This window comes from Populus alba, chromosome 2 (genome assembly GCF_005239225.2).
Source record: "Populus alba chromosome 2, ASM523922v2, whole genome shotgun sequence".
In the NCBI taxonomy this organism is placed as follows: Eukaryota; Viridiplantae; Streptophyta; class Magnoliopsida; order Malpighiales; family Salicaceae; genus Populus; species Populus alba.
Window position 1 is genome coordinate 13,516,332 of NC_133285.1, and position 15,790 is coordinate 13,532,121.

The 15,790-nt window shown below is 38.4% G+C and overlaps 2 protein-coding genes across 2 annotated transcripts; both read right to left on the reverse strand.

Annotated features, from left to right (window-relative positions):
- Nucleotides 1–1,699: 1,699 nt before the first annotated feature.
- On the reverse strand, nt 1,700–4,451 carry LOC118056217 (cytochrome P450 734A1-like). Its single transcript, XM_035068370.2, has 4 exons — nt 4,275–4,451; nt 2,942–3,186; nt 2,478–2,847; nt 1,700–2,213 (listed from the first exon to the last, which is right to left on the reverse strand). Exons 1-4 carry the CDS (start codon nt 4,395–4,397, stop codon nt 1,794–1,796), a joined length of 1,158 nt encoding a protein of 385 aa, XP_034924261.1. The 5' UTR covers nt 4,398–4,451; the 3' UTR covers nt 1,700–1,793.
- Nucleotides 4,452–12,215: 7,764 nt separating this feature from the next.
- LOC118056218 (cytochrome P450 734A1-like) lies at nt 12,216–15,072 on the reverse strand. Its single transcript, XM_035068371.2, has 4 exons — nt 14,408–15,072; nt 13,079–13,323; nt 12,615–12,984; nt 12,216–12,348 (listed from the first exon to the last, which is right to left on the reverse strand). Exons 1-4 carry the CDS (start codon nt 14,915–14,917, stop codon nt 12,268–12,270), a joined length of 1,206 nt encoding a protein of 401 aa, XP_034924262.1. The 5' UTR covers nt 14,918–15,072; the 3' UTR covers nt 12,216–12,267.
- Between the last annotated feature and the right edge of the window lie 718 nt (nt 15,073–15,790).

Sequence of the window (15,790 nt, forward strand, 5' to 3'; positions counted from 1 at the left end):
CGTATTGATGGCAGCATCGAACGTTATAAAGCCCGTCTAGTTGCTAGAGGCTTTACTCAACAGGAAGGCATTGATTATTCTGAAACTTTCAAGCCCAGTTATTAAGCAGGCCACCGTCAGATTAGTCTTTTCCATTGCAGTTTCCCGCAATTGGAAGATCCATCAGCTTGATATTCATAATGCTTTTCTCAATGGTGTTCTTACTGAAGAGGTCTACATGAAACAACCTCCAGGTTTTTGTTGATTCTACTCTTCCATCTCATGTGTGCAGGTTGCACAAGTCACTATATGGTTTAAAACAGCACCAAGGGCATGGTACACTCGTCTGAGTGATTTTTTACTCTCTATTGGTTTCCTTGCGTCCAAGGTTGACAACTTCCCCTGTTTATCTTATCTGATGGCACTAAATATCTTCTATCTTCTCGTCTATGTTGATGATATTCTGCTTACAGGCAGCAACTCTGCCATGCTCCATCATCTAGTCCAGTTACTAAAGATCTGAATTCAAGCTACGTGACTTAGGTGATGTTCACTACTTTCTAGGTATTGAAGTTCAGTCTACAGGTATGGGTCTGATGTTGCGCCAACAAAAATATATTCTTGACATCCTCACTCGGGCTGGTATGACTTCCTGCAAACCGGTTGACACTCCAGTTTCTCCCTCTAAACTTGCTCTACACGCCGGATCATCCATTTTCTGATCCCACACGGTTTCGTCAAATTGTGGGTGCTCTCCAGTATCTTACATTCACTCGCCCAGATATATGTTTTGTTGTTAACAGAGTCTGTCAGTACATGCATGCTCCTACAGATTTCCATTGGGCTGCTGTTAAACGCATACTCCGTTATCTCAAAGGAACGGCTTCTCATGGTTTTCATATCACTCGAGGTACCTCCTTTGCTCTTCATGGTTTTACAGATGCTGATTGGGCTGGGAGTATTGATGATCGCAAGTCTACGGGTGGTTATCTTGTTTTCTTTGGTCAAACACCGATTTCCTGGAAATCCGGCAAGCAACGTACAGTTGCTCGCTCTTCCACTGAGGCTGAGTATAAAGCCTTAGCAGATGGTACTGCTGAGGTCATCTGGCTTCAATATTTGTTAAGAGATCTTCAGGTTCCCTCCATCTCAGCTCCTATTATTTGGTGTGATAATCTTGGTGCTACTTATCTCTCAGCAAATCCTATCTTTCATGCTCGTACTAAGCATGTTGAGGTAGACTATCATTTTGTCCGTGACCGGGTAGCAAAGAAGGAAATTCAAATTCGGTTTATCCCCTCTCAGGATCAACTTGCTGATGTCTTCACCAAACCACTTTCCGCTGCGTCCTTTACTGCCTTCAGGTTCAAGCTTCGGGTCGATCCTCCACCCTCAGCTTGAGGGGGCATATTATAGAATGTATATCATGTATATCTATACATAGGATATTAATGTAATGTAGGATTAATCCAATGTTGTAATCCCTATGGTTACTACTGTATTCTGCCCTACATATATAAATAGGAAAGGTTGGCTAAGGCTAAACCTAAGACATTCAGTAATTCTCAACTTGTAGTAATGCAGTGGTTTATAGTAAATATATTTATATATTAATTAGATGCTTGTCTTCAATCGAAATCGAAAGTACACACTTAAGAACACTGCAACTCCGGTGATTTACAAGCCACCACATTACCAAGTTCATCCTAAACGATGTTCTGAGCTTATGTAAAAATAAAAGTCCGTATTATTAAGATAATACATGATCCAAATATCCTTTCTTCAACATACCAGATCCACCAGCTGATCGATGTTTAATTTAAGATTTTCCTAAAAAGGATCTGCGCTCCATATTGAGGCTGAACGGTTAGAAAGTCGGCCGGAGCATGAACATATTTTGGGGATACCACAAACGAAAATTGTCTAATGATCACAGCTAGAACAAGTTTGATCTCAACAAGGGCTAATTTCTGTCCGACACACGTTCTAGGGCCTAAACCCCATGGGAAAAAGGAGCTTGAATGCTTCCGAGGCTCGCAAAACCTTAGAGGATTGAACTTGTCAGCGTCTTCTCCCCAGATCTTTGTGTCATGGTGATTTGCAATCACGGCTAAAATGAGTGGTGTGTTAGCAGGAATGTGGAGGCCCTGAAGCTTAACATCTTTGCATGTCTCCCTCACCAACATTGTGACCGGAGTGTAAAGTCGAATTGCTTCGTGTAGTATCATATTTATCTGTTCAGACAATGAGAACCAACAACAGACTAATAAGAGAATGAATGTTTCAAAAACAAACCATTGGACAAATCCAGAGCTTCGTAAATATTGGCCATAAAAAGGAAATTATATATATATATATATATGTATATGTATATGTATCACCCTTTTAGAGTAGTTAACATTGGATAATTCCATCATTTTTGCCCCCTTCTTAATTATATAAGATTCAATTAGCAAATTAACTAAGAGCGGTGTATTATAGTACGAAATTGAACTCACAATCTTAAGTTCACCAAGAATATCTGCAGTTGGATGCTCCTTGTCTTTGCAAACAGCAACTACTTCTTCACGGGCCTTGATTTGCCATTCTTGATGGATTGCTAGAAGGATAAATGACCAAGTTAAGACAGTAGCGCTTGTCTCCTTTCCTGCGAAGTAAAATGTCTTGCATTCGTCTATAATTTCCTCAACCTCCAATTTCTCTTGTTCACCATCATGATTCTTATAGGAAGAAGTTAACAAGCTAAGTAAGTTTCGAGATTTCTCCTCTCTCCTGTTGCTAGCAGCCGCCTCAATTAGCTTCTCTATTGATCCGCGAATTTCCTGGTCTAGTCTCCACTGCTCTTTATTCTTTTCTGTTGGCAAAAACCTGTGTCATCAATCATCATTAACAACCTGACAATTAATCATTAGAAACCATCTCATGATTAATTAATATTTTGGTTTGTTTCTTGGTATTTAACCTGAACCCTGGAATAGGGACATGCGAGTAATACAGGGAGGCAAGGTGCATTTGCTTTTCTTGTAGCTCAAAAATACGCGTTCCTTCTTCAAAACTACTTCCAAAAATTGTCCTGGAAACAATATCTGCTGAGAGGTTTTGCATTTCTTTGTGCACATCCATCTCGAATTCTTCTCTTCCTGCTCTTTGTCCCTCCCAATTCTCAAGCATGTCCGTTATGCCAGCCACAATTTTTGGCACCCACCCCTGTTGAAAGGAAAACAAAGATCAGGTCGTCGTCGTGTGCATGGCAAATCACTTATTTTGGTTTGTCACTTTGAAGTTTGAACTTTGACCAACGAGCTCATTCAATTATCTCGCATGAATATAAACCTTCGATTCTTGCCCATTGTGATTTGAAGCAATCGGCATAACAAAGCCTTTTATACAATGGTTTCTAATAATTTCCAGAGAGGACAGAAAAGTTTAACGGTCCAATTTTCCTAATCTTTCCAAACAGATTCTTCTTCTAAAATTAGGGTACGTTTGGTTTTGTTGAAAATCAAAGCACACTAATGCTTTACCTATCAACCCGATATAAGCTTTGATATAATCAGGCTTTGCTTCTGTTTAAAAAAATCTCAGCTTTTAAAAGCAAGAAATTACCAATCAATCACTACAATTAACTATTAATTTTTTATTTTACGTGACGAAACTATTCTTTAACTTTTTAAATAAATATATATGATCTATTTATTTAACTTTAACTTTAACTTTAACTTTACATAACGAAACTATTATTTAATTTTTAATATTCGTTAACTTTAATTTTACTCATAGCAAATTAATTTGTTTCATCAAACAACCATCCAAGCGCGCGTAGCTCTATTTTTCTTTCTTTTTCTTCATTTGACATGTATTATTTTGTTTATTTATTTTAGTTAATTTTATATATCTTCACTCATATCGACCCTAATATACAAAAAAAAAAAAATTATCTTTTGTTCTTATATTGACATTTTGTTTTTTAAACAATATTTTTAATATAAAAGTAATCAAGTAATTGTTGCTTTTTTATAAACTTAACTAGCAGCGTATAAATAACTGTAACCAAACACTTCATACAGTTTTTATTTTCAGTATTTGTGTGGGCAACAATAACATCTGCTTAACTTATAAAAAACTACAACACAGAGCCTTGGTAAGATTTTTTTAAAACAAAGTTGTAGTTTCTTAAACTTGCATAAATAAAATATGATCAGTATTATTTGCGATTCAAATAAAAAGCTCAAGTAGAGCTTCTTTTTTTTTTTTTTTTCTAAACTGAAAGAAAGATGGGTCACCAATACGCTCACCTTAACTTGCTCCATGTTCAAGGCCGAGCTACTGATCCTCCTGTGAACAGCCCACTTCTCACCCGTGAGCTCCATAAGTCCCTTGTCTCCCAAGAGCTGCTTTGTCACGGGGTCGAACTTCATCCTCTCAAATGGTCCGCCAGTATTTATCAGAACCTCTTTAATTGTGGCTGGGTCGGATAGAAACCAACCTGGGCTTGGCTCCAAACCAGTATAAGTAGGTCTTACCGTGCATTTTAGACCCACACGCTGTAAGTTGGAAAAACACGATGAAGAATATTGTGGTGAAATGGTGGAGCTATTGGCTTTGATAGAGCTTCTTTCACTAAGCGACGCTTCTCAGCCGTGTTACCAAATATGGGACAGTAGCCAGGGCCACCTATGCCTTGTTTGTAGAAGTGGTGTTGGATTTTGTAAGGAACCCATAATATTGAGTAGAAAAATTTGGTCAGGACAGCTACAAGAATAACCAAGATGGTTGTAGAAACCGAAACTAATATGAGATCATACATGGTGTTGATGGGACCTCAGAAGAGAGAGCTTAGGTAATATTGCTGAATCTTTTGATGAAGATCTCTACAGGGAGAGTGTTGATAATTAAGTCTATGTTCACTGCTTGGTTAGTGCTTGCTCAATAAATCCACGCCATTCCTTTTTGAGATCCCCTAGGTAGTGGATGCCATTGGCTTTATCTTTCTTTAATTTTCTTTGTTTATAGATTAATGCGTGCCATAAGACCGTACACCTCAGCAATCAGCACGTGATTTGGGGAGTTTTACAGATGGCCAAGTGCATCTTTTCTGAGCCAAAAATCATTTAAATACTAAGCACGGGAGAGAATCTTGTTGGAAAATAATCAGCACGTGATTTGGGGAGTGATTGTGTTTTTTACCCGCGGCGTAACGTGATTCGGGGAGTAATAGGTTTTTTTAGCGGAATGGATTATTTTTTTCAATTTTAAAAAATATATAAAGTTAAAAATTTAATGCATGTCAGATAAAAATAATTTTAAAATATTGAGGACAGCATATTGTTTTAAAAGAAATAATACAACATATTGAATTAATCTCGGATAATTATGAGAATGCGGTATATTGACTCCCATGATTGGGTCTTTAGTTTTTTTTTTTACAATTAAAGTAGATGATATGTCATCCGTCTCAAACTATTTAAAAAAAAATGAAACAATGTGTAATGTAACACTCTCCATACATACATGTAATCATTCCTTAGTTTATCATGACTTTTACAACTTTTAGAGAGATATTTGTTTTAAATCTATTGAAATATTGACCGTCTTCTTTATACCGGGAAATTTCAAATTATCAACTAAAATCTATTATACTTCAACTATGTAACCCCTAAACCCGAAACCCGAAACCCCAAACCCTTAGACCCTAAACCCTAAACCCTAAACCCTAAACCCTAAACCCCGAACCCCAAACCCCAACCCAAACTCTAAACCCTAAACCCTAAACCCTAAAACCCCATACACTAAACCCTAAACCCTTTTTTAAACCCTAAAACCCTAAACCCTAAAACCTTAAAACCCTAAACCCGAAACCCTAAAACCCTAAAACCCTATACCCTAAAACCCTATACCCTAAACCCTAAAACCCTAAAACCCTATACCCGAAACCATAAACCCTAAAACCCTAAAACCCGAAACCCGAAACCCGAAACCCTAAAACCCTAACCCCTAACCCCTAAACCCGAAACCCGAAACCCCAAACCCTTAGACCCGAAACCCGAAACCCTTAAACCCGAAACCCCAAACCCAAAAACCCAAAAACCCTAAACCCAAAAACCCAAAAACCCTAAACCCTAAACCGTATTTTTTGCATGTTGTATGCTTCCTAATACAACTAATTCATGCATCATTAACATATAACATGCAAAAAAATTATCCTCCCTCCCCTCAATATATTCTCATTTACTCATTAACATAATTCATGCATCATTAACATATAACATGCAAAATTAAGTGGACTAAGGTCACCTTCTCCTTTCCTTGTAATGATTTGTCTCATTTACTCATTGTTAACATGATAACACATATTACAAGGTTTATCAAGTACAAATTTATAAATTTTTTTCCTCCCATTCAACCCTTATATGGTCGGCTACTGATATCCTTCGGTCATTGATTTTTCTCTAGTAATTTTGCATGATTTTCATGTTCAAAAAAACTTATAATAGTTTCATTAACTCATTCTAACAAATTCTGCAATTCCTTTAATTTTCACTCAAGAACCATAACTTACAAAATCTTAAATTGATGCAGAATTCATAATCAAATTTCAAATTGGATTTCACAATTAGGTCTAGGTTGTGTAGTATTATAGAATGTATATCATGTATATCTATACATAGGATATTAATGTAATGTAGGATTAATCCAATGTTGTAATCCCTATGGTTACTACTGTATTCTGCCCTACATATATAAATAGGAAAGGTTGGCTAAGGCTAAACCTAAGACATTCAGTAATTCTCAACTTGGTATCAGAGCTAGGTTAAATTAAAACACTTAGCCGGCAGCCTTCTCTTTCTCTACAACAATGGATTCTTCTCAGCCGGCAGCCTTCTCCTCCTCTGCAGCAGCCCCTGTTGTCCCACCTCCTTCGCTATAATTTTCTTCTTCAGCCGCAGGACAGCTCTTTTCTTCAGCCTCAATTATGCAGTGGCCACAGCACACTAATATTGGCCATGCTCTTCTCAATCCGGACAATCCTCCTCTGCTCAATCCGGACAATGCTCCTCTGCTGCCATCTTCGTCTGCTGAAATTACAGCAGCCTCTGCCTCTGCCGTAGCAATTGTGTCCCTCTCACACACCCATCAGGTCATCTCTATGAAATTAACGAATACCAATTACTTGTATTGGCGAATGCAGATGAAACCATACCTCTTAGGCCAAGGAGTTTTCGGCTTTGTTGATGGTTCAAACTCCTACCCCTCTCCACATATTCCTGCTGCCGATGGTGCTACTCTTCAGGTATCTCAATCCTTTCTTCGTTGGAAACAACAGGATCAATTAATTCTAAGTGCCTTGCTCTCTTCGCTGTCCATGGAAGTTCTTCATCTTGTTGTTGATTGTCCAACCTCATGTTCTGTCTGGCTCACACTTGAGCAAGCTCTAGCCTCTACATCCAATTCCCGTATTATGCAATTACATGGTTCCCTTCAAGAACTTCGACAAGGTGATGATTCGGTAACTCATTTTTTGCAAAAAGCTAAGACTTTATTTGATGAGCTAGCAGCTGCTGGCCGGCCTATCTCGCTAACCGATTTTAATCTCTATATATTTCGTGGCCTTCGCGGAGAATTTAAGGACTTAGTAACAAGTCTTATTACAAGGGCGGATCCTCTACCATATGCAGATTTGCTTAGTCATCTACTAACTCATGAATTTATTCATAAAACCTCTCATTTGTCTATGGGATCTGCTGCCAACGCCAACCAACCACTGCTGCCCACGCCACCTTCAGCACTACTGTCTCAACGCTACAATTCTGCTCAGTTTGGAAGACATAGGGGCGTGGCAGCTGGCGTTCTCCTTCTCACCGAGGAAACCGAAATAATTCCTACAGGTCTAATTTTCGTAACCCTCCAACTAATTATAATTCTGCTCCTCTATATGGCACCGAAAATAGGCACAGCAGCTGGCAAAGGAAATTGGCAGCGCCGAGGCTCAAATTCCCGCTGTCAGCTATGCAACAATTATGGACACACTGCTCCTCAGTGTTCCCAACTTCAGCAACGCAGTCATGGCCCGCAACACAGTGCCAATTTGGCATTCAATAATTCTACCTCTGCTGCTGAATGGTTTCCGGACACCGGTGCAAACCAACACGTCACACCCGACCTTGCAACCTTGACTGCTTCAGAACCATACAATGGTAATGATAATTTGCATGTTGGTGATGGTAAGGGACTTTCCATATCTAATATTAGCCATACAAAAATATATAACCCACATCGTTCATTCACTTTATCTAATGTTCTACATGTTCCTGCAATCACGAAACCTCTGCTTTCTGTTCAAAAATTTTGTCTCGATAATCATGTTTATTTTGAATTTCACCCTTTTCTGTTTTATGTCAAGGATCTCAACACCAATGAAGTCCTTCTCTCAGGTCAGAGTAAAGATGGTCTCTATACTTTATCCAAGTTCAGGTCTTCTGTCATGTCAACTCCTCAAGCCTATTGGTCTTCTTGCACCTCTGCCTCTGCTGATTTGTGGCACCGTCGCCTAGGTCATCCTACCTCCCGTATTTTTAAATTTTTAGTCTCGAAAAATAAGATCATGTGTAACAACAAAAGTCTTAATTTTCAATGCCAAAGTTGTCCTTTAGGAAAATCGTCACGTTTGTCTTTACGACCTACTGGTCACAAAACTTCTGCTCCGCTTGAATTAATTTTTAGTGATGTGTGGGGTCCTGCTCCCCTTTTTTCTTCGGATGGTTATCGTTATTTTGTTATATTTGTTGATGCGCACACAAAATATATATGGTATTATCCAATTGTTGCAAAATCTGATGTTTACTCTATCTTTCATGAATTTCAAACTCTTGTCGAACGTCAGTTTTCTTTAAAAATAAAATCTGTTCAAACTGATTGGGGCGGTGAATATCGCAAACTCTCCACTTTCTTCCAAACTGTTGGTATTCATCATCGTCTGATATGTCCACATACTCACGAACAAAATGGAATGGTAGAAAGACGTCATAGGCATATTGTGGAAACCGGTCTTACTCTTCTAGGTCAATGTAAAGCTCCTTTTCGTTTTTGGAATTATGCATTTGATACTTCGGTTTATCTCATTAATCGTATGCCTACTTCTGTTCTTGATAATCGATCTCCTTTTGATTGTTTGTTTCAACGGTCTCCTGATTATCAATTTTTACGTACTTTTGGATGTCTATGTTTTCCTTTCTTGCGTCCCTATAATAATCACAAATTAGATTTTCGGTCTTCTCCTTGTATATTTTTTTGCTACAGTCCCTCTCACCTTGGTTATCGATGTTTTGATATTGAATCTCATCGCATGTATATCTCCCGTCATGTTCGTTTTCATGAAAATGTTTTTCCGTTTGATAAATCTGAACAGATTGCACAGGTTCCCTCTCAAACCCATACACCATCCCCCTATTACCATCCTCCCAAATCTCAACCTCTCACCATTGTTTACAGCTCAAAATCCATCCCCACCCGCCTCTACCTCTGCCCTACCTTACTGCCGACTCAAGCACCACAAGCCCCATATTTCCCTTGCCGATCACCCCATGCATCTTTATCTAACCATATTGTTGCAGCTCCAGGTTGCAGCTCAGTGTTTCCTGTTCTCCAGCACGGAGTTCTTGCGCATAGTGGGAGATCCTCTGGCTCGTCTTCAGCTCCTCTTTTTTCTGCCACCAATTCGGCTTCTGCCGACTCTGCCTCTACTGCCAGCTCTCCCCTTGCGGCAGCTTCTTCACCGGATTCTTCTCCTGGACTAATCTGGTGGTGGATCTCTCCGCCTATCCGTTGCATCATGACACCTCTGTCATGCCTCCTCCACCTGCGTCACAGCCAGTTCTCAACCGACACCCTATGATCCTTTCGATCACGACAGCCAAAACATGCCTATATGGTGTCCTCTGCTGCCTCTACTGCAGCTGTTTCACGGGTATTGCTCTCTCCCTCCTCTAAACCTGTTGCCTTTTCTGATGCAGATAAGTATATGGCTTTGCATGATGCCATGTGTGATGAGATCAAGGCTTTACGATCCAATCATACTTGGTCTCTAGTGCCCTTTCATCATCGATGAATGTTGTGGGCAGCCGATGGTATATCGTATCAAACGTCGTATTGATGGCAGCATCGAACGTTATAAAAGCCCGTCTAGTTTGCTAGAGGCTTTACTCAACAGGAAGGCATTGATTATTCTGAAACTTTCAGCCGGACAGCTTTATTAAGCAGGCCACCGTCAGATTAGTCTTTTCCATTGCAGTTTCCCGCAATTGGAAGATCCATCAGCTTGATATTCATAATGCTTTTCTCAATGGTGTTCTTACTGAAGAGGTCTACATGAAACAACCTCCAGGTTTTGTTGATTCTACTCTTCCATCTCATGTGTGCAGGTTGCACAAGTCACTATATGGTTTAAAACAGGCACCAAGGGCATGGTACACTCGTCTGAGTGATTTTTTACTCTCTATTGGTTTCCTTGCGTTGCCAAGGTTGACACTTCCCTGTTTATCTTATCTGATGGCACTAATATCTTCTATCTTCTCGTCTATGTTGATTGATTATTCTGCTTACAGCAGCAGACTCTGCCATGCTCCATCATCTAGTCCAGTTACTAAGATCTGAATTCAAGCTACGTGACTTAGGTGATGTTTCACTACTTTCTAGGTATTGAAGTTCAGTCTACAGGTATGGGTCTGATGTTGCGCCAACAAAATATATTCTTGACATCCTCACTCGGGCTGGTATGACTTCCTGCAAACCGGTTGACACTCCAGTTTTCTCCTCTAAAACTTGCTCTATCAACAGCCGGATCATCCATTTTCTGATCCCACACGGTTTCGTCAAATTGTGGGTGCTCTCCAGTATCTTACATTCACTCGCCCAGATATATGTTTTGTTGTTAACAGAGTCTGTCAGTACATGCATGCTCCTATCAGATTTCATTGGGCTGCTGTTAAACGCATACTCCGTTATCTCAAAGGAACGGCTTCTCATGGTTTTCATATATCACTCGAGGTACTCTCTTTGCTCTTCATGGTTTTTACAGATGCTGATTGGGCTGGGAGGTATTGATGATCGCAAGTCTACGGGTGGTTATCTTGTTTTCTTTGGTCAAACACCGATTTCCTGGAAATCCGGCAAGCAACGTACAGTTGCTCGCTCTTCCACTGAGGCTGAGTATAAAGCCTTAGCAGATGGTACTGCTGAGGTCATCTGGCTTCAATATTTGTTAAGAGATCTTCAGGTTCCCTCCATCTCAGCTCCTATTATTTGGTGTGATAATCTTGGTGCTACTTATCTCTCAGCAAATCCTATCTTTCATGCTCGTACTAAGCATGTTGAGGTAGAACTATCATTTTGTCGTGACCGGGTAGCAAAGAAGGAAATTCAAATTCGGTTTATCCCCTCTCAGGATCAACTTGCTGATGTCTTCACCAAACCACTTTCCGCTGCGTCCTTTACTGCCTTCAGGTTCAAGCTTCGGGTCGATCCTCCACCCTCAGCTTGAGGGGGCATATTATAGAATGTATATCATGTATATCTATACATAGGATATTAATGTAATGTAGGATTAATCCAATGTTGTAATCCCTATGGTTACTACTGTATTCTGCCCTACATATATAAATAGGAAAGGTTGGCTAAGGCTAAACCTAAGACATTCAGTAATTCTCAACTTGTAGTAATGCAGTGGTTTATAGTAAATATTTATATATTAATTAGATGCTTGTCTTCAATCGAAATCGAAAGTACACACTTAAGAACACTGCAACTCCGGTGATTTACAAGCCACCACATTACCAAGTTCATCCTAAACGATGTTCTGAGCTTATGTAAAAATAAAAGTCCGTATTATTAAGATAATACATGATCCAAATATCCTTTCTTCAACATACCAGATCCACCAGCTGATCGATGTTTAATTTAAGATTTTCCTAAAAAGGATCTGCGCTCCATATTGAGGCTGAACGGTTAGAAAGTCGGCCGGAGCATGAACATATTTTGGGGATACCACAAACGAAAATTGTCTAATGATCACAGCTAGAACAAGTTTGATCTCAACAAGGGCTAATTTCTGTCCGACACACGTTCTAGGGCCTAAACCCCATGGGAAAAAGGAGCTTGAATGCTTCCGAGGCTCGCAAAACCTTAGAGGATTGAACTTGTCAGCGTCTTCTCCCCAGATCTTTGTGTCATGGTGATTTGGCAATCACGGCTAAAATGAGTGGTGTGTTAGCAGGAATGTGGAGGCCCTGAAGCTTAACATCTTTGCATGTCTCCCTCACCAACATTGTGACCGGAGTGTAAAAGTCGAATTGCTTCGTGTAGTATCATATTTATCTGTTCAGACAATGAGAACCAACAACAGACTAATAAGAGAATGAATGTTTCAAAAACAAACCATTGGACAAATCCAGAGCTTCGTAAATATTGGCCATAAAAGGAAATTATATATATATATATATATATGTATATGTATATGTATCACCCTTTTAGAGTAGTTAACATTGGATAATTCCATCATTTTTGCCCCCTTCTTAATTATATAAGATTCCAATTAGCAAATTAACTAAGAGCGGTGTATTATAGTACGAAATTGAACTCACAATCTTAAGTTCACCAAGAATATCTGCAGTTGGATGCTCCTTGTCTTTGCAAACAGCAACTACTTCTTCACGGGCCTTGATTTGCCATTCTTGATGGATTGCTAGAAGGATAAATGACCAAGTTAAGACAGTAGCGCTTGTCTCCTTTCCTGCGAAGTAAAATGTCTTGCATTCGTCTATAATTTCCTCAACCTCCAATTTCTCTTGTTCACCATCATGATTCTTATAGGAAGAAGTTAACAAGCTAAGTAAGTTTCGAGATTTCTCCTCTCTCCTGTTGCTAGCAGCCGCCTCAATTAGCTTCTCTATTGATCCGCGAATTTCCTGGTCTAGTCTCCACTGCTCTTTATTCTTTTCTGTTGGCAAAAACCTGTGTCATCAATCATCATTAACAACCTGACAATTAATCATTAGAAACCATCTCATGATTAATTAATATTTTGGTTTGTTTCTTGGTATTTAACCTGAACCCTGGAATAGGGACATGCGAGTAATACAGGGAGGCAAGGTGCATTTGCTTTTCTTGTAGCTCAAAAATACGCGTTCCTTCTTCAAAACTACTTCCAAAAATTGTCCTAGAAACAATATCTGCTGAGAGGTTTTGCATTTCTTTGTGCACATCCATCTCGAATTCTTCTCTTCCTGCTCTTTGTCCCTCCCAATTCTCAAGCATGTCCGTTATGCCAGCCACAATTTTTGGCACCCACCCCTGTTGAAAGGAAAACAAAGATCAGGTCGTCGTCGTGTGCATGGCAAATCACTTATTTTGGTTTGTCACTTTGAAGTTTGAACTTTGACCAACGAGCTCATTCAATTATCTCGCATGAATATAAACCTTCGATTATTGCCCATTGTGATTTGAAGCAATCGGCATAACAAAGCCTTTTATACAATGGTTTCTAATAATTTCCAGAGAGGACAGAAAAGTTTAACGGTCCAATTTTCCTAATCTTTCCAAACAGATTCTTCTTCTAAAATTAGGGTACGTTTGGTTTTGTTGAAAATCAAAGCACACTAATGCTTTACCTATCAACCCGATATAAGCTTTGATATAATCAGGCTTTGCTTCTGTTTAAAAAAATCTCAGCTTTTAAAGCAAGAAATTTACCAATCAATCACTACAATTAACTATTAATTTTTTATTTTACGTGACGAAACTATTCTTTAACTTTTTAAATAAATAATATATATGATCTATTTATTTAACTTTAACTTTAACTTTACATAACGAAACTATTATTTAATTTTTAATATTCGTTAACTTTAATTTTACTCATAGCAAATTAATTTGTTTCATCAAACAACCATCCAAGCGCGCGTAGCTCTATTTTTCTTTCTTTTTCTTCATTTGACATGTATTATTTTGTTTATTTATTTTAGTTAATTTTATATATCTTCACTCATATCGACCCTAATATACAAAAAAAAAAAATTATCTTTTGTTCTTATATTGACATTTTGTTTTTTTAACAATATTTTTAATATAAAAGTAATCAAGTAATTGTTGCTTTTTTATAAACTTAACTAGCAGCGTATAAATAACTGTAACCAAACACTTCATACAGTTTTTATTTTCAGTATTTGTGTGGGCAACAATAACATCTGCTTAACTTATAAAAAACTACAACACAGAGCCTTGGTAAGATTTTTTTAAAACAAAGTTGTAGTTTCTTAAACTTGCATAAATAAAATATGATCAGTATTATTTGCGATTCAAATAAAAAGCTCAAGTAGAGCTTCTTTTTTTTTTTTTTTTCTAAACTGAAAGAAAGATGGGTCACCAATACGCTCACCTTAACTTGCTCCATGTTCAAGGCCGAGCTACTGATCCTCCTGTGAACAGCCCACTTCTCACCCGTGAGCTCCATAAGTCCCTTGTCTCCCAAGAGCTGCTTTGTCACGGGGTCGAACTTCATCCTCTCAAATGGTCCGCCAGTATTTATCAGAACCTCTTTAATTGTGGCTGGGTCGGATAGAACCAACCTGGGCTTGGCTCCAAACCAGTATAAGTAGGTCTTACCGTGCATTTTAGACCACACGCTGTAAGTTGGAAAAACACGATGAAGAATATTGTGGTGAAATGGTGGAGCTATTGGCTTTGATAGAGCTTCTTTCACTAAGCGACGCTTCTCAGCCGTGTTACCAAATATGGGACAGTAGCCAGGGCCACCTATGCCTTGTTTGTAGAAGTGGTGTTGGATTTTGTAAGGAACCCATAATATTGAGTAGAAAAATTTGGTCAGGACAGCTACAAGAATAACCAAGATGGTTGTAGAAACCGAAACTAATATGAGATCATACATGGTGTTGATGGGACCTCAGAAGAGAGAGCTTAGGTAATATTGCTGAATCTTTTGATGAAGATCTCTACAGGGAGAGTGTTGATAATTAAGTCTATGTTCACTGCTTGGTTAGTGCTTGCTCAATAAATCCACGCCATTCCTTTTTGAGATCCCCTAGGTAGTGGATGCCATTGGCTTTATCTTTCTTTAATTTTCTTTGTTTATAGATTAATGCGTGCCATAAGACCGTACACCTCAGCAATCAGCACGTGATTTGGGGAGTTTTACAGATGGCCAAGTGCATCTTTTCTGAGCCAAAAATCATTTAAATACTAAGCACGGGAGAGAAATCTTGTTGGAAAATAATCAGCACGTGATTTGGGGAGTGATTGTGTTTTTTACCCGCGGCGTAACGTGATTCGGGGAGTAATAGGTTTTTTTTAGCGGAATGGATTATTTTTTTTCAATTTTAAAAATATATAAAGTTAAAAATTTAATGCATGTCAGATAAAAATAATTTTAAAATACTGAGGACAGCATATTGTTTTAAAAGAAATAATACAACATATTGAATTAATCTCGGATAATTATGAGAATGCGGTATATTGACTCCCATGATTGGGTCTTTAGTTTTTTTTTTTACAATTAAAGTAGATGATATGTCATCCGTCTCAAACTATTTAAAAAAAAATGAAACAATGTGTAATGTAACACTCTCCATACATACATGTAATCATTCCTTAGTTTATCATGACTTTTACAACTTTTAGAGAGATATTTGTTTTAAATCTATTGAAATATTGACCGTCTTCTTTATACCGGGAAATTTCAAATTATCAACTAAAAACTATTATACTTCATTATTCAATCAATTCTCATTTCATTCATTGTCCA

Excerpts from the sequence above, each read along its gene's own strand:
- LOC118056218 (XM_035068371.2), bottom strand. The coding sequence starts at position 14,917 with ATGTATGATCTCATATTAGTTTCGGTTTCTACAACCATCTTGGTTATT. Across the intron at positions 13,324-14,407 it reads TGAACATGGAGCAAGTTAAG|GGGTGGGTGCCAAAAATTGT; the intron begins GTGAGCGTATTG and ends TCCTTTCAACAG. Across the intron at positions 12,349-12,614 it reads TTCTTGGTGAACTTAAGATT|ATAAATATGATACTACACGA; the intron begins GTGAGTTCAATT and ends TTGTCTGAACAG.
- LOC118056217 (XM_035068370.2), bottom strand. The coding sequence starts at position 4,397 with ATGAAGTTCGACCCCGTGACAAAGCAGCTCTTGGGAGACAAGGGACTT. Across the intron at positions 2,848-2,941 it reads GTCCCTATTCCAGGGTTCAG|GTTTTTGCCAACAGAAAAGA; the intron begins GTTAAATACCAA and ends TTGATGACACAG. Across the intron at positions 2,214-2,477 it reads TTCTTGGTGAACTTAAGATT|ATAAATATGATACTACACGA; the intron begins GTGAGTTCAATT and ends TTGTCTGAACAG.